General features: G+C 41.7%; 2 protein-coding genes across 2 annotated transcripts in view; one reads left to right on the forward strand and one right to left on the reverse strand.

Annotated features, from left to right (window-relative positions):
* HEATR4 (HEAT repeat containing 4) overlaps positions 1–27219 on the forward strand; it is a gene marked incomplete at its 3' end in the record, with an annotated part of 285455 nt that overhangs the window by 249424 nt on the left and 8812 nt on the right. Inside the window, exons 2-8 of the mRNA XM_079129751.1 lie at positions 7141–8491; positions 9922–10115; positions 11401–11541; positions 17800–18003; positions 19733–19876; positions 25248–25427; positions 26595–26755. Of these exons, the coding sequence (XP_078985877.1) occupies positions 7626–8491; positions 9922–10115; positions 11401–11541; positions 17800–18003; positions 19733–19876; positions 25248–25427; positions 26595–26755 (1890 nt within the window). The 5' untranslated portion in view covers positions 7141–7625. The remainder of the gene's footprint in view (positions 1–7140; positions 8492–9921; positions 10116–11400; positions 11542–17799; positions 18004–19732; positions 19877–25247; positions 25428–26594; positions 26756–27219) is intronic.
* Positions 1–27219, reverse strand: part of LOC306655419 (acyl-coenzyme A thioesterase 1) — a gene marked incomplete at its 5' end in the record, with an annotated part of 94724 nt that overhangs the window by 58693 nt on the left and 8812 nt on the right. The window lies entirely within an intron of this gene.

The following is a 27219-nucleotide window of genomic DNA, read 5'->3' on the forward strand; positions in this document are numbered from 1 at the left end:
TCAGAAGACCTGAAATTTTACTCTTAGAAATACAGGATTTAAACAGTTCCCTTGTAAAAATAGTGTTATTGGTTCATAATCTAGACAGGATGTGGAGGCAAAGGAGGAGTGGAATTGAACTGTGTGGACTGAGCAGATTGAGTGGCAGTGGAGGAGATAAAAAAGGAATGGAAAATGCCCTGAAGACAGTCTTTATTTCACCACATGTTCTCCCAACCTGACATTCTGAAAAAAATACCAGAGCTATCCATTCCTATATTCCCTGCTTTTGACTCTCACATTAGGACTTACTGTTTCCAAAGTTCTAGAGCCAAAGACCTGGCTCTGGGGGTCCCAGTGAATCAGGCCTGACCATTCGTATCAAAGAAATCATACATAAAAATAATTGTGAAAAGTAATGAAACTAGAGCACATGCCTGTAATCCCAGCGGCTCTGAAGGCTGAGGCAGGAGGACTGTGAGTTCAAAGCCAGCCTCAGTAAAAACAAGGCACTAAGCAACTCAGCGAGACCCTGTCTCTAAATAAAGTACAAAACAGGACTGGGGATGTGGCTCAGTGGTTGAATACCCTGAGTTCAATCCCTGGTACCCACCCCCCAAAAGAGAAAAAAGAAAAGTAGTGAAACTATAGTCTGAGATGAAACTCCATTCTCAGGTTCTACTCATGGACAAGGTCTGTGTAAACTGCCATCCTCTGTGGCCTAGAAAGCCCATTTCAGCGCTAGCAGCTAATCATAGTAGGGGATGCCTACCAGTCAGCACCTTTGCAATTGGCAAAGCTAGATTCTTCTCCACTAATATAGGAGTGGCATGTTGAAGCTCCCAATGGTGGGTTATGCCCTCCAATATGGCAGCAGACCTCAGCAGCTCACTGCCAATTTCTTTCTGAGTTGTTCTCTCACATATTCAAAGAATGAAATCCACAAACAATAATGGAAAGCCAGAGTACAAAGAATAGGATTTAAGTAAGAAGAGAAAGAATTGCAAGGCAAGAATGAACCCAATAAGGCAAGAGTTGCCACTTGCATATACTAGCCTAGACATCTAAATAGCTGCTGGGTAGCAGTACTGATCAATATCTATGCTAATCAGGTCTTGGAAAAGTACCAATGCTACTGGTCAAAATCTGTGCTACACAGGTATTAGAAAAGTACCAATGCTGTTGATTCAGCCTATTACCTTCTAATTGCCACTTTTAGCCCTTGACTCTGAACTTTCCTATAATCTCCATTCAGGTCCATCCCTGCTTCCATATTCCCGCTGCTCTACGACAAAGATTTGACTGAAATGTTTCTACAGATTTTTTTCAAGGAGTAGTCTTTACATTTTGAGTGGGAAAAAAACCTTAATTGGGGCCCATTAACTATCCTATCTTATTCAGTAGAAAAGGAACTTTAATCAGTATAACTATACTATGAAAACGAGGAGACTGTCCTCAACCCTGTCTTATGGGTGCTGGCATGAGCTTTAGGATAAATAAAATTGGGGCAGGGAGCAAGAGGTATACATAATTATAGCAGTCTTGGTAAAATTGTGATCTGGTTAATCGTGACTCCAGAGAAGTCTTATCCCTCAAAGGGACAATCAGGCTCCTGAGATGATTGCTACTGTTTAGCCTCAGATCTTGTCTTGGCCACTGGTGGGTTGGTGGGCAGCCTTATTATGGGGTTATCTGCCTACAGGCTTCCACTGTTCCTGGGAGGTTTAGTGCAATGACTAGAGACTTCTTAGGGTGGGGCAGGAGGTGGCAGTGGTGTCAAAACAGGACATTTTTAAAGTTGGCAGTTGACAATCTTTTGAAAATACTTTAGTTACCCTCATCTTGGTATCTTCCATCTGGAAGAGGGCAAATTATCAGCTTTACATGAACACTCCTTGAAAGATTAATAAGCCTACAGGAAGAGTTGAGCAACAATCTGACTCTAAGTCTGAGGTACTTAAGAAACAGATGCAAATGAAGACAGAGATGTCAAGTTTTTATCCTGTTTTTAATTACCTATCAGTCGTATACAGGCCCAAGTGAAGAGTCACTGTTTTTTAGCAAAAGCAGACTCTAGCTCCCTGAGATCCCGATGTATTATAAACTCCCTATGGGAAAATTATTATTAAACTTCCTAGCTCTAGAGGTTTATTTTTCAAATGACTAAGAAACTCACTAAACCACTATCAATAAGTATGATATAATTTCTCAAAACTCAATTTATAGGAGGAAATTTAATCAATAGTCGAAGATACCCGCCTTGAACCCTCAGTTTCCATCAGGAGACTCAAGAAATTCTGAAGAGATGGTTGCTTGGTGACCAATATAAACAACTTTGGAATCTAAGAAACCAAAGAAGGCTGAAGGCACAGGACCTTGCTTTAAGGACTGTGCTGTAGGAGGCCTTTTTGAAGGTGATTTCAAAATACTGCAGCTGTACCAGGATTACAAAGGTGTTCATGAGCATTTGCTGAATGAGGCAGCCTGGGGCAGTTTCAGACTTTGGATTAGATGTCAAACAGTCAGTATTACTTCAGATACAAAACAGGATAATGATCTCAGTCAAGTCTCTTCTCTCTGGGCCCTGATTTTGGCATTTTCAAGATGAAGGCATTGGAACAGATTATCTTTATGGCAGAAATTTCCAGAGTAATCTCTGGAGACAGCTATATAACAGTGTGAATATGTGATAAGAAATGGAAACTAGAAAGTTGAGGGGGGTGGAAATGAGGGGAACTTCTGGAGTAGAGAGAGGAGACAGAGGGGGTATTTGAAACAAGCCTGGTGGAGGCCATGGTCCCTGATCCTGCTCTTCCCACTAACCAAGTTTCCTTTAGCACCCCGCCCGCCGCCACTTCCCCCACAAAACACACACAATGACACCTTTGGGGCTGTGGGGATTTTTTTTTTTTTTTTTTTCTTTTCTTTTTTGTACCGGGAATTTAATGCAGGGAGCTTAACCACTGAACCACATACCCAGTCCTTTTTTATTTTGAGACATAGTCTTGCAAAGTTGTTTAGGGTCTCACACAGTTGCTGAGGCTGGCTTCCAACTTTGTGAATAGTGATTGTGGCATGTTTGGGGATGTTAGTTTAGCAATTCATGATATTGAAATTTTCACTGAAATTTTTTTCTAGAAGAAACAGATTCATGTGTCATGGTAATATTGGACCACTACCGTTTTTCACATTTGCAAATCAAATGTTACACATCCTTTAGCCTAACAAACTGCTGTTACTTCCGACAGACATGTATTAATATTGTACTTTGCAGATTATAAATATTATGTGGAAATTCCTCCATTTTGTTTTGAAATTTGTAATAGCAAAATTTCCATGTTGTATATTTATATTTAAAAAAAAAGAACCCTAAAACCTTGCTAAAATGCAGAGTTCTAGACCTCACTTTCAGCCTTACTGAAGCAAATTTCTGGGGGTGGGACACAAGAAAGTGCATTTTAACAAGCTCCTCGGGTGACCTGGATGCAGAAGGTCCCTTAACCATATCTAGCAAACACTCCCCAAAAGCCAAATGCCACCTTCTGGACCCCACCTCACAACTTTGGGATCAATCTGGAGGTGGGGCCAAGTGTGAACATAACTGATGTTAAGGCTTAGTGCTTTTTAGTCTTTTCCTCTAAGGCAATTTCTTATATTTTAAAAACAGAAGGAGCCAGGCACAGTGGTGCATGCCTGTAATCCCAGGAGGCAGAACTGGGAGGATTGTGAGTTAAAGGCTAGCCTCAGCAATTTAGCAAAGCCCTGAGCAACTCAGCAAGACCCTGTCTCTAAATAAAAATTAAAAAGGGTTGGGGATATGGCTCAGTGGTTAAGCACCCCTGGGTTTAATACCCAGTACAAAAAAAAAAAAAAAAAAAATAGAAGGAAAAAAGCAAGATGCTACTTTTTTTGTACACATTATTCAACCCACTTCAACCACTTTGCAGAATACAGGTACCATACCAGGGGGTGAGGCTGGAACTTGGAAAGTGAATAGAAGAGTGAAACTAAATTTGAAATCTTTGAGGTATGACCCACATTGAATTGGGTTCTTATATTTATGAAATATCAAAGGCAGGAGAGGACTTCAACTTTCATGATTTACAGTTGGTGATCTACATACTTCATCAAGTTTTAACTGGAAGCATGTAGCCTAACCCTTCCAAACCCACTTCTGCCCTTGTAGCCCAGGTTCTGAGAAGTGCAGAGATAATGGTGGTTGCTGCAGGTCTCGCTGCCTTTTTCCAGGATTGACATACTCAATTTTTTTATGCTGTGAGCATACAAAAGGACCTGGGTCATCCCATTCTGCTCTTGATCCTAGAGGCTACTTGCTGGTCTAGTTAATTTCTAAGTTTAGGTAATATGAAACCTCCAAATTCTATATAGATCCTTTCTTCCTCTCTAAGCATCTTCAAAGTGCCTAGTGTCCAGTACCCCTAAATTCTTCTTTTAGTGCTGGATACATCTAACTTAGAGATCTGCCTCCTAAGGACAATAGTGTGTCCTCTAAACCAAGAATTACAATTCTCCACATTTATGTAATACTTTGCAGCTTGCACAGAATTTTCACATGTTTCCAGATTTTATTTTCACATCAACACTAAATCAGGACAGGTACCAGACTCTCCATTTTCAGATTGGCTAACCAGGGATATTAAGTCATTTTTCCAAGGTGTCATGGTTGGGAAGTGCAGAACCTTGCCTTACCTCTGTGTTCTGACTCTAAGACTGACAATGACAAGCCTCTTCTGACCAAAAGTTACATTTTATCCTGTCCTCCCTTCCCTTTAAAACAGACCTTTCATGTGTTTCCTTCCTTCTTGAGTAGCCATTATATCAGGTGAAAACAACTATTCCTTAAGAATATAACTGATAATAATACTGTATTCTCTCTGTTTGCTTTATTATTTTTTGGGTTCAGATATGAGGTGCTGCTTGAAAGCTCCTATATTAATGTAGGAAATACAATGATTGAATGATGAAAGCCATATCTTAATCCGTGGATTAATCCAGTTAGTGGGTTAGTGATTTGAATGGATTACTGGGTGGTAACTGTAAGCAGGTGAGGTATGGCTGGAGGAAGTGGGTCACTGGAGGTTTGCCTTGGGGATTATATATTTTGTCTCTCCCTTGTTCCTTGAGTTCTCTCTCTGCTTCCTGGCTTCCCTGAGACAAGCAGCTGTCCTCTGCCATTCCCTCCTGCCATGATATTCTGCCTCATCTCCAGCCCAGAGCAATGGAGTCAGTTCACCATGGACTGAGACCTTTGAAACCAAGAGCCAGAATAAACTTTTCCTCCCCTAAGTTGCTCTTGTCCAATACTTTAGTCACAGTGACAAAATGCTAACACTATTACCAAGGTTTCTTATGTCACATGTTAAAAGACATATATCTGGGGACCCCCTCAATCACTCCACACAGGTAGTCATTCTGGAGTGAATCCATCCTCTTTCTGTTTTTAAAGTGTTCAGAATCAAAATGCCTCCTGCCTTAGCAGGAAGGTACACATCATTGTGCAAGAATTCTTACTAGAGCACATGTAAGTTAGAAGAACACAAATAGTGTTCTCATGTGACAGTTCAATCAGTCAGAGTAGGCACTGTTTCAGGAAAAGTATCTCCTCTGACCAGCCTCTACCTTTGCCCTAATTTCTCTAGTCTAACTAAATACCGAGTGGCTTTGTGACCACATGGCCTTCACAGTTGTGGAAAATGAAACAACTAAAGGTAACTTTATGTGCAAAAATATCCTGCAAGAATATGAAAATAATCCTGTGTGACTTAATCCAAGGGAAGTTATCAGTTCTGGCCTAGAAGCATCTAGATGAAAGATGACCCTTAACAGAAACATTGCAAGGTCAGATGTACTACTTGGAAGATAGGAGGATAAATCCGACCCTAGAGAGGGGAGGTATGTGTTTCATGTTATGGAGGAAAGAGAAGAGTCATACCTGGTCAGTGGGGGCACACTGGGGCAGTCCAGGACCTGCAGAGATTGGTATGATAGAGATAGAAGGACACGGAATAGTGCAAGGTTAGCATGCTGAGTGGTGGGGAGAGGAGCTTGAGCTAAGGTCAGAGTGGCACAGAGATTAATTACACCAGAGCTTCAGTCCTGCAGACTGAGTTTGCAGCCTGACTCCCTTACTTACGGGCCAATTCACTTTGGTGAGCCTCAGCTTCTTCCAGGATCATATCTTCCCTCTGTGAAGTCCTTAGCCAAGTACTCTATAATTTTCAACTATCATTATTAGGACAAGAAAGTATTTTCAAAGAAAACACAAAACAAAGTACTAAATCAAAGTATTTGTTTTCTATGATGCTCTCCATTTTAGTTAAAATCAACAGACAGCCTCTAGCCCGATAATTAAGGAAGAGATGAAGCTATTTACCGAGTTGACAAAATGTGCTACCCCTTAAATATTTGAATGATGAAGATTTTGTAGCAATATGGAAAAGTACTGGGTACTTTGAAGGACAGAAAAGACAGGAGATGTGGTCACTGAGCAGTTCAGTTAGAGTCCAATATTTAACAACATGAGGTGTCGCAGGATTAATAGTTAAACTAAGTGGTATGAATTAGGAGCGACTTATAAATTTGGTTATGACTGGGCCTGGATAGGTCAAGAAAAAGTTATGGGGCATGTAGGGGGATTGAGGTGATACTAAAAGAAGGGGATAGAGTTCGTGTCAAGTATGGAAGAAAGGGTCATTTCATACAGAAGGTACAGGGAGAAGCCTGTAGAGGGAGGAATACTCAGAGATCAATTAGGGGATCCATTTGGTTCTAGGAGAGGTTAGAAATCAGGACAAAGCCCTAAGCTGTGGTCCTGCTCATGGTGAACCCTAAATGCCTTGCTTAGTTGTTTGAACTTTATGCTATAAGCTATTTTGGTATGATGGAGTTGATGTTGCCCAGACTGGCCTTGAACTCCTGGCTAGAGCAATGCTCCTGCTTCAGCTTCCCAGTACCTGGGACTAAGGCATGTGATACCATGCCAGCTCACTATAAGCCTTTTGAATGGAGAAAAAGCAACGGCTGAAGAAAAAGTAGAAATGGAAAACTATTGGCTGGGTGTGGTGGCACACGCCTGTAATCCCAGCGACTCAGGAGGCTGAGGAAGGAGAATCTCAAGTTCAAAGCCAGCCTCAGCAAAAGTGAGGCACTAAGCAACTCAGTGAGACCCTATCTCTAAATAAAACACAAAATAGAGCTGGGGATGTGGTTCAGAGGTCAAGTGCCCCTGAGTCCAATCCCTGGTACCCCCCCCCCCCCAAAAAAAAAAAAAAAAGAAAGAAAGAAAGAAAGAAATGGGAAACTAATTGAAAAGCAGTGGTCTCTCATAAGGAGATGAGTCTGAGCTTTGGGGACAAATATAAGAACTGAGTCTGATACAAGGAAATACTTCATATGTTGCACTATTTCTTGCTTCTGTTCTTCTAATCCCCTTGGCTTTCCCACCACATCCCAATCCTCTTCTCAGTGGTCGTCCAAATTAGTCTCTTTCTCTACTGGTGTGTGCTTCCAATTTCTACAGACCTCCAACTCTCACCAGTTCCTCCCATCCTCTTAACAGGTTCCTGTCACAGCTGCAGGCCCTGCCTCTGGACCAGGCAGCGTGGAAAGAAATTTTGCTAGGAAATATGACTGGGACTCAAAAGAAAAAGACCTTCTCTCATCATTACCCTCAGCCACTCCCCCCACGGCTGGGATGGGGCATGACGCTCGGCTTCTCAAAACTGAAGAACCAAGAGGTGTGTGCAGCAGTCTCCAGTGTGCCACCCGTCTTCCACTTCAGCCCTCAGCGCTGTGCACAGCTCAAGAACCAGTATCTGAAGAAGGCCGCTGCCAACCTTACCTTCTCTCAGGAGGTGATGTGGCAGCGAGGCCTGCCCAGCATGCCTTACAGCCAGTACAGCTTTGACCACATCTATGACACAGACGATATTGTCCCGCCTGCCCAGATCAGGAAGGCCCAACCTGAGAAACTTGCCAGCGCCAAGTCCCTGAGAGCAAGCTACACCTCCCAGGCTGTGAAGTCAGCTAGTTCTGACAATCGTGTCAAGAAGAAGAAGAAATCAAAGCCAGCAAGCCCAGTTCAGAAAGCATCACCTCCTCTCACCCTTTATTCCTACCAGGATCCAGATTTGCTAAGTCCACCGCCTTCTCCAGATGTGAACCTGGAGGAAAGGGAAGTATGGCTTCCTCCTCATGAAAGGGAGGCCAGAGCCTGGGAGGCCATCGTGCTGGAAAAGCTGAGCAAGCGCACAGCCCGGTGGATCCAGAGCAAGCGTCCTGCGAGGCCTGGGGTGTCACCCAACAAGTGGCAGGCATTCCTGCGTCAGCAATATGACTGGAGCCACATCCGAGATGAGCTCACCTCCAAAAGTGATCTGGAGCTCTTGAAACAGCTGGAGGCAGAAGAGACAGCTGAGTTTGAGGGTCAGCCTGTCATCTTGCTCCCTCAGGAAGAAAAGCAGCTAGAGCTGCCGCTTCCTGTTTACTACAGGTAGGCTGAGCCAGGCCCAGGTATGCATTGAGAATTCCTGGCTCCCCTTCAAGTACTCCCAGGTGGGCTCACACTCCTTATTTTCCCTTATTAATTTTTTGTGTTGCTGGGGATGGAATTCAGGGCTTACCACACATGCTAGGCAAGAGCTCTGCCACTGAGCTACACCCCCAGCCCACAGTCCTTATTTTGCAATGTACTCTACCATCACCCTCCTGTTCTCCACCACCAACCTACTCTCTGAGATCTATTCAATATACGTTTCTTGGCCTTTGCACTACTGTTGTCCTGGGTTGGACAAAATTTTTGTTTTGTTTTGAGGAGCTATCCTGTGCATTGAAGGAAGTTAGCAGCATCCCTGGCCTTTACCTGCTAGATGCCAGTAGCACCCCTGAGTTGTGACAACCAATGATGTCTCAGATATCATCAACTGTTTCTGAGGGATAAAATCACCCCCAGTAGTGAACCACTGCCTTGAAGGGATGGGTTCTTGGTATTCCCCAGCAGACGTAGCTATCCAACTGCTGATCCAATTAGCATCAGGTGTTCCCAGAAATGTATCCATGGTGAAAGTAAGAAAGGTAGACACCTCACAGCACTAAGGTTTGATCATGCCTCACTCTGAATACAAAGTCAGGTATTACTGACTCAAAACCCAACCAGTTGCAGGGCAGAGAACCAAACAACAAGTGGAAATCTATTTATTTATTTATTGGACATATATAAATTGCGTCTTGCTACTTTTATGTAGTCTGTTGGGAATTCAATATAAAAGGACAGATATGTAGATTTAATGAGCATATAGCCTGTCAACTGGGTGACAGACATTAAATAACTGCCCACACACACTTAGAGTGAGGTAATGTAGGAGGTGAGGTCCCTTCCTCTAAGGAAGGTGAGGTCCATTTAGCCTCTAAGGAAGCCAATGTTTAAAAAGTGGGGGAAGGGGTTATGCTGCTGGATGTAGTGGGGCAAACTTGTCATCCCAGCTACTTGAGAGGTTGGGGCAGGAAGATGACAAGTTTAAGGTCGGCTGGGTAACTTAGTGAGATCCTATCTTAAAATAAAAATAACAAAAAAAGACGGGGGATATAGCTTAGTGATAGAGCTCTTGCCCAGCATTTGTGAGGCCCTGGGTTCAATCCCCTTGGAGCAGGGGATGGGTTTTGCTGGAAGCATGGCCACTCTATGGGGCTGCCCAGTGGCTGCAGAAGGTGTGGCTTCATCAGCGGAGGGGAAAGGTAGCTAAAAGACAGGCCTTCTGGTGGCTCCATGTTCAACTGGCACCTTGGGGACAAAGTTAATAGGTAAATACAGGTGTTCAGATGCTGACGTGTGTAGGAGCTGACCTTAAGAGCTGTGGTGAACAGTAAACCTAATGGAAAGCCGGGCACCTTTCCCCTTTTCTGCCCCCTCTCACCCTTGCCAAGATTGCCCGGTTACTCCCCACAAGTGCAGACAATTGAAAGCATGCCTGGCAGAAATACCACAGCTGAGGATATCGAGGAAAAGAGAACCATCATCATCCATCCCCCAAAGCAGAGCTACTTCCGACAGGTGAATCCTGCAGCTGGAGAGTTTGCTTACTCCACAGACAACACCTTTGAGCAGGAGATTTACTTTGGTAATTGCGCGGGGCCCCTGTGGTGGAGGCAGAGGGGACCAAGTGTGGACCAAGGAAGTGAAGACAGCTGGGGGACAGAAACAGTCATGGGTCGGAATGTGAGGTCCCGGATGCCCCAGGGATTTCCCCTTACAGCCCCCGGGTGCCAGCACAGGATTGCAGCAGTGGTGTCTGATGGGAAGGAACCAGTTCTCTTCCCCCTACTGTATCCCTTTATCTTACTAAGGAGGGAGTAGAACATGGGTTTGGAACTTCAGCAGGATTTGACTCTGAAGTACCGTACTCTTCTCTGTGTACCTTTTTCCATTTGTTCACTTTGAGATTATTCTCCCATGCTATGTTGGAAAAAAATCATGGGCATTGGAGTCAGGTAGATCTGGGTTTAAATCCTGTCTCAGCCTCTTTATTTTATTATTTTTAATTTTTTAAAAAAATTTTTTGTACTGGGGTTTGAACCCCAGGGCACTTAACACTGAGCCACATCCCCAGCTCCCTTTTAATTTTGAGACAGGGTCTTGCTAAGTTGCTCAGGACCTCACTAAATTGCTGAGACTGGCTTTGAACTTGCAATCCTTCTGCCTCGGTCTTCCAAGCTGTTAGGATTACAGGTGTGTGTCACTGCACCTGGCATCAGCCCCTTCTTAAAACCTTCAGCAAGTTACACAATCCTTCTGAGCCTTAGAAACCTCATTGATAATAAAAAGAGCACTTTAAATAGAGTAGAAAAAAAAATCTGTAGCATTTCTTGCCCAATGCCTGGCACACAGAGGTGCCCAATAAATGCCCATTATCTTCTCTATCCACGTTCTGTCCTTTAGTTGCCTGGGCTGCCAGGATATAAAACATAATCTAGGTCTGTGTGTTCCAAGCTGGTTCTTCTTCCCATACCTCCATCTTGTTCCTAAACTGCTGTCAGCTGGGTCTTCTTAAAGGGTTTAACAAAACTATTCTGACTAAGCTATTAATGATTGATGGGAATAATTAAGTGCCCCTTCTTTAGTGTCTAGCTTTTCAAAGGGGACAGTGTCTATAAATTAGGTTCTGCATAACTGATGGAAAACACCACCCTTGGCTTTCAGGCCTCTGTGAGGCTTTACTACAAGGCCACAAGCTGTGACATTTTCAAGCACCAGTCACCTTCAAGGGATGCTCCATAGCATGGTAATCTTGGGGCCTAGGGACTTAGATTAAGGCAAAAGGAAATTTGGCCTGATCCTGGTGAATGGAATCCAGGAAGAAAGGAACGAGGAAGGTGCTTGGGGACTCACTGTTTCTTTGTTCACAGATGAAGTCCGGATCATTCACCAGATTGGTGCAAAGAGAGACCAGATTTTCCTGGAAAACCTCAATCGGTACAACAAGCAGTTATCTAAGGTCTTCCCTGAGACTCCAGAAAGGTGGAGTTCCCAGCCTATTCCTGAAGCATGTAAGCAGGAAGCTGATATTGGGGAGTAATGATGGAATTGTGGCTATTTCTTCAGGGTTTCGTAGTTCAGGGGTTGGAGCACTCCCAGCAATAAGGGAGCTTCCTTTCTACCAACCAAAAATCATCTTGTAAAATTATAAAATATTAACTACAATTAGGAAGAGCCTTGGTGGAACATACATTCGATTGAAACTAGATATAACCTAGGTGTAACCAAGTGTTTTACGGCCAATAATTACAAATAAGAAAGGTCCCATCTTAATGCTTCAAGAGGAAGTACACCCTCACTAATCACTGTGCCCTCTCCCCTCTGGCTAGCTCTTGTCTCCCACCATACTTGGCCCATACCTGTCTCAGGCCCTAGGGTCTTCTTTTATCATCAGTTTCTGTTTTATAAGTATATCATTCTTATTCTGTTAGACAAAGAGGGTAAAAGGAAGGAAGGTACAAAAAATGAGCTTATGAAACAAAATGTGCCCACTCTCCAAGAGACTGTGTCTCCATTTCCCATGCCTCTTTTCTTTCCAGTATCACTGTTCAGGTGGGTCCTCTCATGTGCAGAAATTAACAGCGGTGGCGACCCATTCTTTTTTCCATCAGCCCCAAACCCCTGTCTCTAGTGCCACCTCGATAAGTAATAGCCACTAGGGTGAAGGAGGTCCTAGTGACAGCAGGTATGGGCAACTGCCCCAAGACTCCCACGCTCCTTCTTTGTTGAGGATCACCATTATGACACAGTGGAGAAAGTACCCCCACAAAACCTTAGATCTGGTCTTGGCAAGTCATCTTTTGGGGTTTCAGCTGCTTCATTTAAATGGGATACTAATCATTCCTACAGCAAGGTACTTTTGCAGTACTTAGATGAGGTGGTCTTGTGACTGTTTTGTAAACCTTACTACTGTGCAAACTCAAGGCATTACTATTAGTATACCACCTTCCGCATAAGTCAGCTCCATTCTGCTTGTCTCTTCCTCTGAGAACAGGCAAATCCATTAAGACAGAAAGTAGATTAGTAGTTGCCAGGAGGGCTTGGGATGTTAATAAGTAGTAAAATGCTTGCCTAGCATGCAACAGGCTCTGGGTTCCATCCCCGGTACTGAAAGAAAGAAGAAGAAGAAGAAAATAGAGAAAACAAAGAAAAAGAAGAAAGAGTTGTCAGAAGCTGGAGGGAGGGAGGAAGAAATGAGGACACGGTTTCTGTAAGGGGTAAGGGAAATATTCTAAAATTAGAGTGGTCTGCACAATAGCCAAAGCAATTTAAGCCAAAAGAGAAAGGCTGGAAAGCATCACAATACCTGACTTTAAATTATACTATAGAGCTATAGTAACAAAAACTGCATCATACTGGTATAAAAACAGACACATAGACCAATGGTACAGAATAGAAGATACAAAGACAAACCTACACATCAACAGTTATCTGATCCCTAAAAAAGATGCCAAAAACATACATTGGAGAAAAGACAGACTTTTAAACAAATGGTGCAGGAACAACTGGCTATCCATATGTAGGAGAATGGAGACCCTTTATCTCTCACACTGCACAAAAATCAACTCAAAATGGATCAAAGACCTCAAAATTAAACCAACTCCTATAAGACCTCAAAATTAAATGCCAACTCCTATAAGAAAATGTAAGGTCAACACTCCAGCTTTTAGGCACAGGCAACAACTTTCTCAATAGGATCCCTAAAACTCAGGAAACAGTGCCAACAGTTAATAAATGAGTCAGCATCAAAGTTAAACCTTCTGCACAGCAAAGGAAACAATTAGGAATGTGAAGAAAGAACCTACAGAATGGGAGAAAAGTCTTTGCTGGCTACTCTTCTGACAGAGGATTAATGTCTAGAATATATAAAGAACTCAAAAACCTTTACACCAAAAAAAATCAAATAACTCAATTAATAAAGGGCAAATAAACTAAACAGATAATTCTCAAAAGAAGAAATACAAATGACCTCCAAACACATGAAAAAATGTTCAACATCATTAGCAATTAGGGAAATGCAAATCAAAACTACACTGAGATTCCATCTCACACCAGTCAGAATGGTAGTCATCAAGAATACAAATAATAAATTCTGGAGAGGATGTGGAGAAAAAGAAACACTTTTATATCGTTGATGGAACTGTAAATTAGTACAACCACTATGGAAATCACTAAGGTTCCCCCAAACCTACACATGGAACCACCATATGTCCCAGCTATACCACTCCTTGGCATTTTTCCTGAAGAATTAAAAGCATTTTACTATATTGACACATGCATACCCATGTTTATAGCAGTACAACTCATAATAGCCAAACTATGGAACTAGTCTAAGTGTCCATCAATAGATGAATGGATAAAGAAAATGTGATATAAATACACAATGGAGTTTTATTCAGCCATAAATGAAAATGAAATTATGGCATTTGCAGGAAAATGGATGGTACTAAAGACCATCATGTTAAGTGAAACAAGTCAAACTCAGAAGGTTAAGGGTTTTCTCTCATATGTGGAAGCTAGAAAGGAAAAAGGAAAAGAAAGGTGGGGGTGGATCTCCTAAAAATCGAAGGGAGATCAGTAGAGGAAAGGGACCAAGGGGTGAGAGGTGGGGAAGAAGGGGGGAAGGGCTGGGGAGTCATGATGTTCAAATTATATTATTATATTGTGTGCATATATATGAATATGTAATGACAAATTCCATCTATGTACAACTATAATGCATCAATAAAAAATGTGGAAGAAATAATAACTGACCACAGAAAAAATTAGGGCGGTCTGATAGTCGCATAACTCTGTGACTATACTAAAATTCACCAGATGATATGCTTTAACAGGGTGAGTTTTATCAAGTATGAATTCTACCTCAAGAAAGCTCTTTAAAAGAAAAATCCTCCTCAGCATTCAGAGACATCCAACACCTGCCTTGCCTGCTTCAGACACTTCCCAGTGGTGCAGGCCACCTGGCTGTTTTCCCAGGAAGGTCATTTAAAGAAATGATGCTGTAGGAGTTTTCACTTCAAACCTTTCAAAATAGAATTTGAGATTGAGTTGGGGAAAATAAAGTCAGAACAGTAATATATACATGCTGTCTTGTAACCATTCTATTAGTCATTTCATCTCAGAAAGCAGAGTCAACTATGAGAGAACCTAGAAAAAACAGGAAAATTTCTGTAATTAGATGTAGGGGTAGATTTTTCTTTCCTCCCCATTTTGGTTGTATTGGTATCAGGTCTGCTATTTTGCTGCCACCATTATTCTGCTACTCCCACACCACTTTACAACCTAGATTGTTAGCACCAAACATCCTCGCCAGCCATTGGTCCATTGTTATTAGCCCGGAAAAGTCCACTACTTAAGAATGGCTCCCCGCCATTTTCTCTCTCTCTCTCCCTCGTTTTCACTCTTGCCATCGTGTTCTTGCTCCCCCTCTCTCACTTGCTCGCTCTCCGTCTCTCTCCTCCTCACTCTTGCTCCCTCTCCTGCACGCTCTCATCATCATATCTCTCTCTCTCTCTCTCTCTCTCTCATTTTCTCTCTCTTTGTCACCCTGCGCGTAGACACTCTGCCTGTCAGCTTACTAAAATCTCTTGCGAGAGTTCCCACATCAGGAGTGGTTTCTGGGTGCTTTCAGGTTGAATTGAAAAACTTTGCTGGGTGTCGTGGCACATACCTGTAATTACAGCAACCCAGGAGACTGAGTCAGGAAGATTTCAAGTTGAAGCCCTCAGCAACCTAGCAAGGCCCTAAGCAACTTACCAAGACCCTATCTCAAAATACAAAATGTAAAGGGCTGAGACTGTAGCTCAGTGATAAAAGTGCCCCTGGGTTCAATCCCTGGTTAAAAAAGAGAGAGAGAGAGAGAGAGAGAGAAGAAAAGGTGGAAGAGAAGGAAGAAGAGGAAGAGGAAGAAGGAGGAGGAGGAGAAGACCTATTACTACAGAGCCTTTACTTGTCTCCCAAAATTGAAATGAAAACCATCTAGTGTTTTCCAGAAGATCATTACCATTCTGTATACCAGGAAGAGGTATTCAGGAACTGAACCTGGAACCTTGCAATGCTAGGTAAAAGCTCAACCACTGACCCACATCCCTCATAAACAGGGTTTATGACACATGTCACAGCTTTAAGGTGTTATTTCTTTCTGCCAATAAAGTGCAAGGCCTTTTTCTGTTCCACAGAAAATGAGAGTCATTTCTTTGGCTGCCCCTGTAGACCACTTCCTGAAGGAATTGGAACTGTTTCCATCTGCTTAGAACACAAAGGACTGGAAATAAACACTGGTAGTTCTATTTGTTTATTCCCATGGGGTTAGATTTCTCACCACAAATTCATTTTAACTGTTGATCAGGGATGCATAGGCGGAATGGGGAGGGATTTCAAGAGAGATTTCAAGCAGGCTGAGAGGAGAGAAGTGGAGAGGGTCATGTGACTCCATGTCTGCTCTGCTGGAGTGAACTGACTGGAGGTGGATGTAGGGCTTCAGGCTGCACCCACCTATACTGCAAAGGAACAAAGCCCTCAGCCCCATGACAGCTCACCAGCATGACCATGGTTGGGAGGACCATCTGGAAGACACACACTGTCCAACCATCCTTGCTAACCTACTCTGGATTCTCACTGGACTAGCCACATCAGAAGAAAGAAATTTTTTTTTCTTTTTCTTGTTTGTTTTTGCAGTACTGGGGATTGAACCCTGAGCTTTGCTAGGTAAGAGCTCTACCACTGAGCTACATCCTCAAACCCCCCCGCCTTTTTTTACTTCTTCTTTTTTTTTTTTTTTTTTGGTGGGGGGAGTACTGAGGATTAAGCCCAGGAGCATTCTACTGCTGAGCTATATCCCCAGCGATTTTTTTCTTTTTTAATTACACACACACACACACACACACACACACACACACACACACACGTGTGTGTGTATATATATATGTATATTTATGTGTATATATATGTATATATATATATATATAGTTGACGAACCTTTATTTTATTCATTTATTTATATGTGATGCTAAGAAACGAACTCAGGACTTTACACATGTGAGGCAAGCGCTCTACCACTGAACCACAACCCCAGCCTTTTAATTTTATTTTGAGACAGGGCTTCACTGAAAGGCTGAGGCTGCCTTAGCTTCCTGAGCTGCTGGGATTACAGGTGGACAGCACTATACTCAGCAGAAGAAAATGTTATCACCCTCCTTGCTCAAAGCAAAGAACTGATTCATAGAAAATCTAAAGGTGTTAAGTAAGAGTTGGAATGAAATGTTGGAGGAAAGGGAAATGGCTGACAGTGACAGATTAGAATATGAGACTGATAGGTAATGTGGCAAATAATCAATTTACTAAGTATGGAAATGTTTTTATTGTCCCTTCCCCCTCTTCACACAGCTTCTAAGAAATAGGCTTTCTGAATCTGTTCAACACCATAGAGAACATTGAAGTCCAGAAAATATAACAACTATAACCATTTTATATGCAACTCTAATTATATTTATAAATATGTATGACTTCTCAAATTTCTGACTGCTATTTATCATAACTATAAAAACTTCTGGAACTTTTATAGATCCTAAAATCTTTAAATTGTAGAAACCATTCCTTCCCCCAAATGTAAAACATTAGGAAGAAAACAATAAATTTGGAATTAATGGCTAATTACACTCTAAATAGCACGATATCAAATATTTACACTTATAATCAAACTTTGTAACACATAAACATTTATGTTCCCAGTGATTTATTACGCATGTAAAAAGGCTTATGTGGGGCTGGGGTGTAGATCAGTGGTAGAGCGCTTGCCTAGTAAGCAAGAGGCACTGGGTTTGATACCCAGCACACATAAAAAAACTAAATAGGGCTGGGGATACAGCTCAGTTGGTAGACTGCCTGCCTCACATGCACAAGGCCCTGCACTCAATCCCCAGCACAAAAATAAATAAATAAATAAATAAACAAATAAACAAAATAAAGGTATTGTGTCCATCTACAACTATAATTAAAAAAAAAAAAAGACTTGTGTATACAGACTCAATACCCCGCCCTCTGACTCTCTCTGCCCATCTTCATCATGGCTTACCACAGTCTGCCATCAGGGTTTTTCATAATTCCCTATGTGAGTATACTCGGCTCCCTGGATCATGGGAAAGTTTTCTCTCTAAAGCTTTGCTTGGTGTTAGTAGGAACAGGAATGGGATACTAGGCGGGGACCACTGTGAGGCAGGGCCTGGGGCAGTCAGGTGAGAAGACCTCACTCACACTGTCACGATGCACAGCTTGTAGGCCTGTGAAAGGAGCCCCGCGCTGGACTGCTCTGCCCACCCCAGCCAAGGATCTGCTGCTGCAGGTGGGTCAGGAGGACGTGTCTGTTAAGACCAGAGGACTGAAGAAGCAGGCAAGATCACTGCAGGAGGAAGTGACTTGGCAACTCATGGTCCTGCAGAAGATGCTGCAGGAGTGGAAGACGGCCTGGGGGCTGAGTGAGTGATGGGAGGTTTGCCTCACTAAGGCTAGACTGCATGAGAGCCTTCCTCCATACAGTAGTGTTAGGTGAATCTTAGTTACATACATCTGGATGATTTTTGCAGGAGCAGATGACACTTCAATAATTTATGGAAACTCAGCTGGGCATAGTGGTGCACACTTGTATTCCCAGTGGCTCGGGAGGCTGAGGCAGGAAGATTGTAAGTTCAAGAGCAGTCTCAGCAACTTAGCAAGACCCTGTCTCAAATAAAAAATAAAAAGGGCTGGGGATATGGCTCAGTGATTAAGTGCCCCTGGGTTCAATCCCTGGTACCAAATAATGATAATAACTATTATTATTATTATTATTTGTAGAAACTCACTATGCTAAGAAATCTTCACAGGCAGAAATTTTATGATCAACACATGATACGATGGTTGTATGATAACAAATGTTATTTATTAATAAAATACAGTGCCCACAAGTACAGATCAAAAGAAACTTTGGTTTCTTCAAAGATATCTGAGTAGAGGGTAGGACTTGTAGCTCAGTGGTAGAGCACTTGCCTCACATGTATGAGGAGCTGGTTCGATTCTCAGCACTGCATATAAATAAACAACAATCAAAGGAAGATATATGAGTAGAAGGTTGAGTACCTGAGGAAGAGTAATGGCATAGCAAGGACTTTTTGGAAGCTTCGAGGGTTGCTGGCTTTTGGAACATGAGATTAGTAAGGACAGGAGTGGAGCTGGGGAGATAGCTCAGTCGGTAGAGTGCTTGCCTTGCAAGCACAGGCCCTGGGTTCAATCCCCAGCACCGCAAAAAGGAAAAAAAAAAAAAAAAAAGTAAAGACAGGAGTGTTCTAGGTAAGCTAGACCAGATAACAAAAAAAGATCAAAAAGAGATTCTGATAAAAAGCCACCAGTTGGAGCACCTACATATCATGGGAGTATTGAAATAAAAGTATCATGCAAAGAGAGCAATTAGTAACTAAAATGAGAAAAATGTTGAAAGTTAGAATAAAGAGTCTTCAAAGACAAGGACACCTACAATTAACATCAATGTAACTCAGTAGTAGAGCACTGCCTAGCATTCAGGAAGCCTTGGGTTCAATCCCCAGTACTATACATACACACAAACTAATATTTTTTGCACCCTCCCTGTCTTGCCAGGCATTTGCTAAATACCTTGTCTAGTTAGTGCATAGGCCTCAAAGTAACTCAATGTTAGGTTCTAGTGTTACACCTATATTATAAATGTGATGTCTCAGGCTCAGAGAAGTTAATTAACTTATCCAAGGTCTCACGGCTAATAATTGATATCTCTGATAAAAAAAAAAAAGGTCCTTAATCACTATGGTTTTGTTTTGTGTTTGTTTTTTAGATGAGGATCTTGCTGTGTTGCCTAGGCTCTCTTGAACTTGTGGATATAGATGTGCACCACTGCAACCAATCACTAGGTTTTACTATTCCATTTATTTTTTTAGATGGTAACAAATTTAAGCAAAAATAGTTAAGCAAGAACCAATAGAATATAGGATGGGATTGGAGGGAATGTACCTGACAGATAACGTAGCTCATCAGAGAAATAACTTCCCTAATGAATCCAACTCTGAATCCTTTATTCTGAGCTGATGTTTTGTTTGAATTATCCTAGAGAAAGGGCACTGCCTTGTCACCTGCTTGTAGCACAATAGCTAACCCTGACCAGATGGTCCTCTTTTCATTTCCCCCATTGCAACACAGTGGTCGAGTGGCACCATGAGACAGTGGAGAGCCTGAAGCGGGGATTGACAAACATGTATGATGACATTCGGATCCAAGCCATTGTCACATGTGCCACAGCTGCTGTGGAACGACCCCAGTTGGCCACCAGCCAGAAGGACTCAGGTGAGAGCTAGGACTGAACTGCTTGACAATATCTGCAAGTCAAAAGGCCAAAAAACACGTGAACTGGAAGGACCTTGGCGCTTATATGAAATTATTTACAAAGGTGGAAACCACAGCCCAGTGCTATAGTGCTATTCTTTTTCTTTTTCTTTTCTTTTCTTTCTTTCTTTTTTCTTTTTTCTTTTTTGATGCTGGGTATAGAACCCAGGGCCTGCTAAGCATGTAATCTTCTATTAGTGCTTCTGCACATCATCTCCTTTTGTTTGCTCAGTGGCTTGCAAAGAAGTTCACATGACCACCTTGAGATCCCATTCATAACAGTCAATAAATATATTTTTAAAAAAATACATATATTAGCCAGTAACAATGGCGCACCTCTGTAATCCCAGCAGCTCGGGAGGCAGAGTATCATGAGTCCAAAGCCAGTCTCAGCAACTTAGTGAGCCCTTGAGCAACTCAGTGAGACCCTGTCTCTAAATAAAATATTAAAAAGGGCTGGGGATGTAGCTCAGTATTTAAACACCCCTGGGTTCAATTCCTGGTACAAAAAAAATAGAGAAATAGATGTAGCTATATATATTTATACACACACACACACACACACACACACAATTTTAGTTCTTTGGAGAGCACATCTCAAACTCAATGTGTCCAAAATTGAACTCATTGCCCTCAACACAGACCACTCCCTCCCTTCCCAGATTCCAAATCTCAGTCAGCTCCGCAGTCCAGCCAGTTTCCAAGTTGGGCCCTGGCAACCATCCTAGGTAGAATCCTTCCTCTCCTAAAACCAGCTGATCACTAAATTCTATGCATTCTGTTTCCAATTTTTTTTTCATTTTTTAATTACAAAAGAAATATAAAGGCCAGGCGTGGTGATGCACGCCTATAATCTCAGTGACTTGGGAGTCTGATGCAGGAGGATCTTGAGTTCAAAGAAAGAGCAAGGCACTGAGCAGTGAGACCCTGTCTCTAAACAAAATACAAAAAAGGACTGGGGATGTGGCTCAGTGGTAAAGCACCCCTGGGTTCAATTCCTGCTTAAATACACACACACACATACACACACACACACACACACACACACACACATATATATAAAAGTGTCATTATTAGTTAACATAGGGGAATATAAAAAAAGGTAATTTCCCCCACCCATTTCCCTCTCCCACTCTGTAGGTTAACCAGTGTTAACAGTTGGGCACTTCGCATATTTATGCTTTTATAAACATATGCCAACACATATGTAGACTTTTCTATTACAAAATGAGTGTTGAATTTTTTTTTTTTTTAAACTAGGGATTGAACCCAGGGGCACTTAACCATTGAGCCACACCCCCAGCCCTTTTTTATATTTTATTTTGAGACAGGGTCTCTCTAAATTGCTCAGGGCCTCACTAAATTGCTGAGGCTGGTTTTGAACTTTCAATCCTCCTGCCTCAGCCTCCCAAGCCTCTGGGATTACAGGCGTGCCCCACTACACCCAGGGAGTGTTAATTTTATCACACATATCCTATATTTTTCCCCTTTAACTTGTGGATCTGACAAATTCTGCTGTACTCTTTTTATATATACTTTTATTTTTTTTATTGTAAACAAATGGAATACATGTTGTTTCTCTGTACATGGCGTAAAGGCATACCATTTGTGTAATGATAAATTTACATAGGGTAATGTTGTTTGATTCATTCTGTTATTTTTTCCCTTCCCCCCACCCCTCCCACCCCTCTTTTCCCTCTATACAGTCCTTCCTTCCTCCATTCTTGCCCCCCTCCCTAACCCTAACTCTAACCCTAACACTAACCTCTCTATACCTTTATTTATTTTTTATGTGATGCTGAGAATCAAACCCAGTGCCTCACACATGCTAGGCAAGTGTGTTACCACTCAACCACAACCCCAGCCCCTGCTATAAACTCTTAAAATAAGTTCTACTGGATCTTGATTTTTATTATTCTTTTATTATTCTACTGGGTTTAATTTATTAACACTTTAGAATCTTTTTATTACATAAATGAATTGGTAGTTTTTTTTTCTATTTGTACTATTTTTGTTACTTTTTAGGGGTTTTGTATTCTATAAAATGTCATTAAAATGAAGTAAAGACTTTTCCTTTATTTTATTTTTTTGGTACAGGAGATTGGACCCAGGGGGCTTAACTACTAAGTCACATCCCCAGCCCTCTTTTGAAAAATATTTTATAGTGAGACAGGGTCTCACTAAGTTGCTTAGGGCCTTGCTAAATTGCTTAGGCTGGCCTTGAACTTGCGATCCTCCTGCCTCACTCTCCCGAGCCACTGGGATTACAGTGGGTTCACCACCACACTGATCATTTTTTCTAATGGTCTATAATCTCTTGAAAAAGAAAAGAAATGTCAAGTTGGGCATGGTGGTGCTTGCCTGTCATCCCAGGTACTTAAGGAGTGGAGACAGGCAGATCACTTGAACCCAGGAGTTCAAGGCCAACCTGGGCAACATAGCAGGACTCTATCTCAAAAGAATGAGAAAAAAGAATAAAGAAAATATCAGCTGGGGTGTGCCCATAATCCCAGCAACTTGTAAGGCTGAAACAGGAGGATCACCAGTTCAGAATGAGCCTCAGCAACTTAAAAAAACAAAAATCAAAAGGGTTAGGGATGTAGCTCGTGGTAAAAGCACCCCTGAATGTTCAATCCCCAGTACAAAAAAAAAAAAAAAAAAAACGGGCCCAGAGGACAAAATTTTGAAAGGACATAAAAACTGCCCTACTCCTCTTTGTTCTTCAGTTGTCCTCTCTGATGTCACCTTTCCCAGGAAGCCTGCACTGATTTTCCCCTTCTTTGCTCTGGTAATATCCTAGGCCTACTTCTGTCCTCATACTTAACAGTGGGTCATAATTGTCTGGTTACATTTCTGCTATTACTACCAGGAAAGGAATTCCTTAAGAGCAGGGCTAATTTTACCTCTAAAAACGTGTCAGATTTTAAAGTTTCATGTCACTTATTTTATGCTGAGTTCCAGATAGGAGCATTTTTCCTCCAGGTATTCAAATTTGTTGTTCCCTCTGCGGGAGAACTCTGTCTCTTTACCTAATAAACTGCTCTATTTGCCCTTTAGTTTTCAGCTAAGACAATTCCCCTGAGAAGCCTTCCCTGCCCACCACCCAGACTTGGCTTGCGGTCCCAGTTATCTGCTTCCACACATATACATTTTTACTCTATCTGCTTATTTCCTTGAGGATTACAAGGGATGAAGTATTTTCAGTGCCCGGCACATAAACCCTTCAATGGGCAGCAATCAATACGATTATAACCTTATACCCACTTACAATCATGTGTCAACAACAGCTGTATGTTCTGAGAAATGGGTACTCAGTTTCATCACTGCAACATTTTGAAATGGACTTGAGGAAAACAGGTACAATGTTACTAGGAGATAGACTTTATGGAAACCCCACTGAAGATGTCTTCATCACTAACCATACAAAGAACACCTTTGTCTTTCTCAGAATTGTGCCTTTCACGTGATCCCTTTCACATACCTCCAATGTCTAGATTTTGACTTCTTGTTACCTCCCCAGAGAAACTTACTTTATTTTTTGAATACTCAATTAACTTCTATTTGTTCACCTAAAATATACATATTTCCATCTATAGATTTGGACCAAGTTTTACGGATTTTTTTCAGATTTTGAAATATTTGCAAATCTGGAGATAAACCCAAAATATCTCATTATATATGAATTCCAAGTTTAAACACGGAATTCATTTGTGTTTCAAATACACCTTACACACATAGCCTTAAGGTAGTATTATACAATCATTTTAATGTATTTGCATTTGGTTGAAACCCATGAGGTCAGATGTGGAAATTTCCTTTTGTTATATTACTGCTCAATTTCCAACTTGGGATCATTTCAGATTTGGGGATCAAAGGTGCTTAGCGGGGCAAGGAATATAGCTCAGTTGGTAGAGTGCTCGCCTCGCATGCACAATACCCCAGTCCCCAGCACCACGGAGGGTGGGGGAGGTGCTCAGCCCAATGTAGTCTGTTCTTAACAGATGGCATATTGGTTCATGGCATTAGTGATAAGGACAGATGGTTAGAAATCCTAAAATCTGGCTCAGCTCTGCCACATTTTGAAAAGTCAGCTAACCTCTGAGTTTCAGCTTCCTCCTCGACAGAATGAGGATACTTGTGGACAAAGGGGTGAAAAAAAAAAAAAAAAAAAAACCTTCTCCCTTCTACTTAAAAATTTGAGCTTAAGTGTCCATCTGCTCCCAATCAAATCATTTATTAATTTGTGGTGCTAGAGATGGAAAACAGGGCCTTGCACATGTTAAGTAGGCACTCTACCACTGAGCTAAAAACTAAAAACTACCTTTATAGGCAAAACTATTCATGATGAAATGGGCCCTGGTATTGATACATTGGGCCTAGGAAGACCTATAAATGAAATATAAATACCTGATAGGGACACCATACTTTGGGCCTCCCTGGATCCTGTAATTCATCAGTCACGCCCTTTGTGGATCCTAGAATTCTATCTAGAGAGTTGATAGAAGAGACAGTAGTGCCTGTGAAGCAGGAGTACATCCTGAGCTGTTCCCAGAGCACTCCACGGAATGCTATGCAGTCTCAAGAACTCCACCCACAAGGAATGCCCAACATTGATGCCCTATTGACAAACTGTACTCCTGTTTCCATATCCTCCTGAAGAATAGTGCCACATGTGGCCTATGATGGTCTTGTGATGTTGAATGTTTATAGTTAAACCCAAGATTCCCTGGTGAGTTCTGCAGTGATACCTACCTTGCCCACTTCAACTGGGGTTGAGACTGAATGAAACAATGTGAAAACACTATCAAAATAAATGGCAAAGCACTGCCTAAATAGAATTGCTCTTCTGTTTATATTTTAAGAATATAAAGCCCAATGGGATAAAGTAAGTTGATTCTTGTTACTAAAGCTAATGGTGAAGGTCACCATAGACTAGATGGAAATATTTTTTTTGGCTTGGATACAACTTTTCTTTTTTTATTGTTTATTCTATTTAGTTATACATGACAGCAGGATGCATTCTGATTCATTGTACACAAATGGAGTACAACTTTTCATTTCTCTGGTTATACACTAAGTAGAGTCACACCATTCATGTAATCATACATGTACATAGGGTAATGATGTTTATCTCCTTAGAGCCCAGATGATAAAGGAGCAGGAGCTGACATGCCAGTGTCCTGCCCATCACAGGGGCCCAGTAGAACTATGGTTAAGTATCAGCAAGCACCTGAAACTCAGACTAATGCAGGCTACCATGTGGCTAGGAAGGAAGTTGTGCTTGAGTGAAAAGCAAAGGGCTAGTACTTTTACCTGGCTCTTTTGATTACAGACAAGGGAACTGTGAAAGCCCCATCTATCCCAGATGTGCCAGAGATTCTACAGCCTGCCCTGAAGGCTGCTCTTTATGACAGGAACACCAATGTGAGGATGGCAGCAGCAATATGCCAATATGCCATACGGTCACATAATCCCGTGGCACAAAACATCATGCACACTGCCCTTCTGAAGGGTGAGTAACCACCTGAAAACAGGGGATAAAGACAAGGTGTCTCACCATCAGCTTTCCCAGCCTTTCCCCCTCCACTGTCATGCTGTGAGATCTGTTGCTTAGAGTTTGTGATTATGTTCGAATATTCAGAAATTATTTCTTCCTAAGTACTTCTACAAAATAGGTACTGCTAAGTGATACCTGAACCAAGCTTTTCATAAACACATTGATAAGAAAGCATGTCCTAAAATGGATGGATCTGGAGGACATTCTATTAAGTGAAATAAGCTAGATACAGAAATAAAATTACCACATGTTCTCTCATATGCAAAAGTTTAATAAAAACAAAGTTAACCTCAATGAAATGTAGAATAGTGATTACTAGAGGCTGGTGAGTGGTTGGAGGGAAACGGATGGAAAACAGGAGGCTGGATTTGATCAGTGCATATGATATGCATTTATTGAAACTTCACACTAAACCCCACTGTGTATAATACAAGTTCATTGAAAAACTTTTTTAAAACCCAAGGCTTCTTTCACACCCCGATTTTTAAATAAAAAGATGATATAACATTATTAAGTTCATTTTGAAAATGTAAAAAAAAAATCACAGGTTGGGGAGATAGCTCAGTCAGTAGAGTGCTTGCCTTGCAAGCACTAAGGCCCTGAGTTCAATCCCCAGCACCGCAATAAAAAAAAAAAAAAAAAAAAAAAAAAAAAAAAATCACCTGACTATAGCATGTTTCCATTTTTTTTTTTTTTTTCCTACAGAACTTCCAGGCATTGTCTGCACACGCTATTGAGAGTTATTTAACTCCAATGTGCCTAACTGCTCTGAGAAGTGAGCTGTTACTTGCCTTACAGGGGGAAGCTGAATGACTGGTTTGGCCTTCTGCAGACAGACTTTCAACTGTTTAATTCCTCCACTTTAGAAAAGTCTCCCTCCCCAGTCTTCCTAATCTCCAGGAAGGAAGGTCTTATACCTGTTACCTAGCCTTTAGCATTTAACTTTCAGGTTGCAAATTTCAGTTTATATTTAAAACGTTGATATGTTCCATTTAAATATGGCTTACACGTGGGACTGGGGCACAGGGGAGTGAGGTATCAGGCAGGCAGTGGTCTTTGGTACCCATCTCTGGAAGAAAACAGATCACCATCTGTATTCATTTTTTTGCTCCACTGTGGCAGGCAACAGTGTGGACAGCTGGGCTGCAGCTCAGTGCTTGGCTCTGGATGGTTTTGCCACTTACCCAGTGATTAGGAGGATCTTCCATCAGCTGTTCAACAAGAAGAATAAAGACACCGAGGACCAGGCCTGTATTCTCCTGAGATATCTCAATGAAAAGACAGTATGTGTCCATTACAGGGTCAGAGGAAGAAACTAAGTTATGGGGAATTGTGGTCAGTGCATGTCAGGAGTCCAAACTGCAGGTGGTTGGGCAGGATACTCAATCACAAGCACAGGTAAAAAGTATGCTAAGTGTGAGTAAACCTGTGTGCAGAGGTACACACAGGGAGATGTGACAACAAATAGTTGAGAAAAATGAGTGGGTTGCAAATGGTTCTTAACAGTGAACAAGAAAAGTTGTAATATGTAGAATTTGCTGCTGATAGTGGCTTACCATTGAAAACTACACAGACCTATAATTGTGATATTTTTGGAAGAAATGTGAAACAAAAAGATTTGAGACACTTACAAATCATTTTGGGAGTAAAAATAGTTAAGCCAGGAAGGAAAGCTCCTACTTTTCTATTCAGATTATTAAATATGTATTTTGTTCCCAGAGTCAGTTGGCTTAGATGGAGAAGTGCC

The sequence above is a fragment of the Sciurus vulgaris genome (assembly GCF_902686455.1).
Source record: "Sciurus vulgaris genome assembly, chromosome: 2".
Taxonomy (NCBI): domain Eukaryota; kingdom Metazoa; phylum Chordata; class Mammalia; order Rodentia; family Sciuridae; genus Sciurus; species Sciurus vulgaris.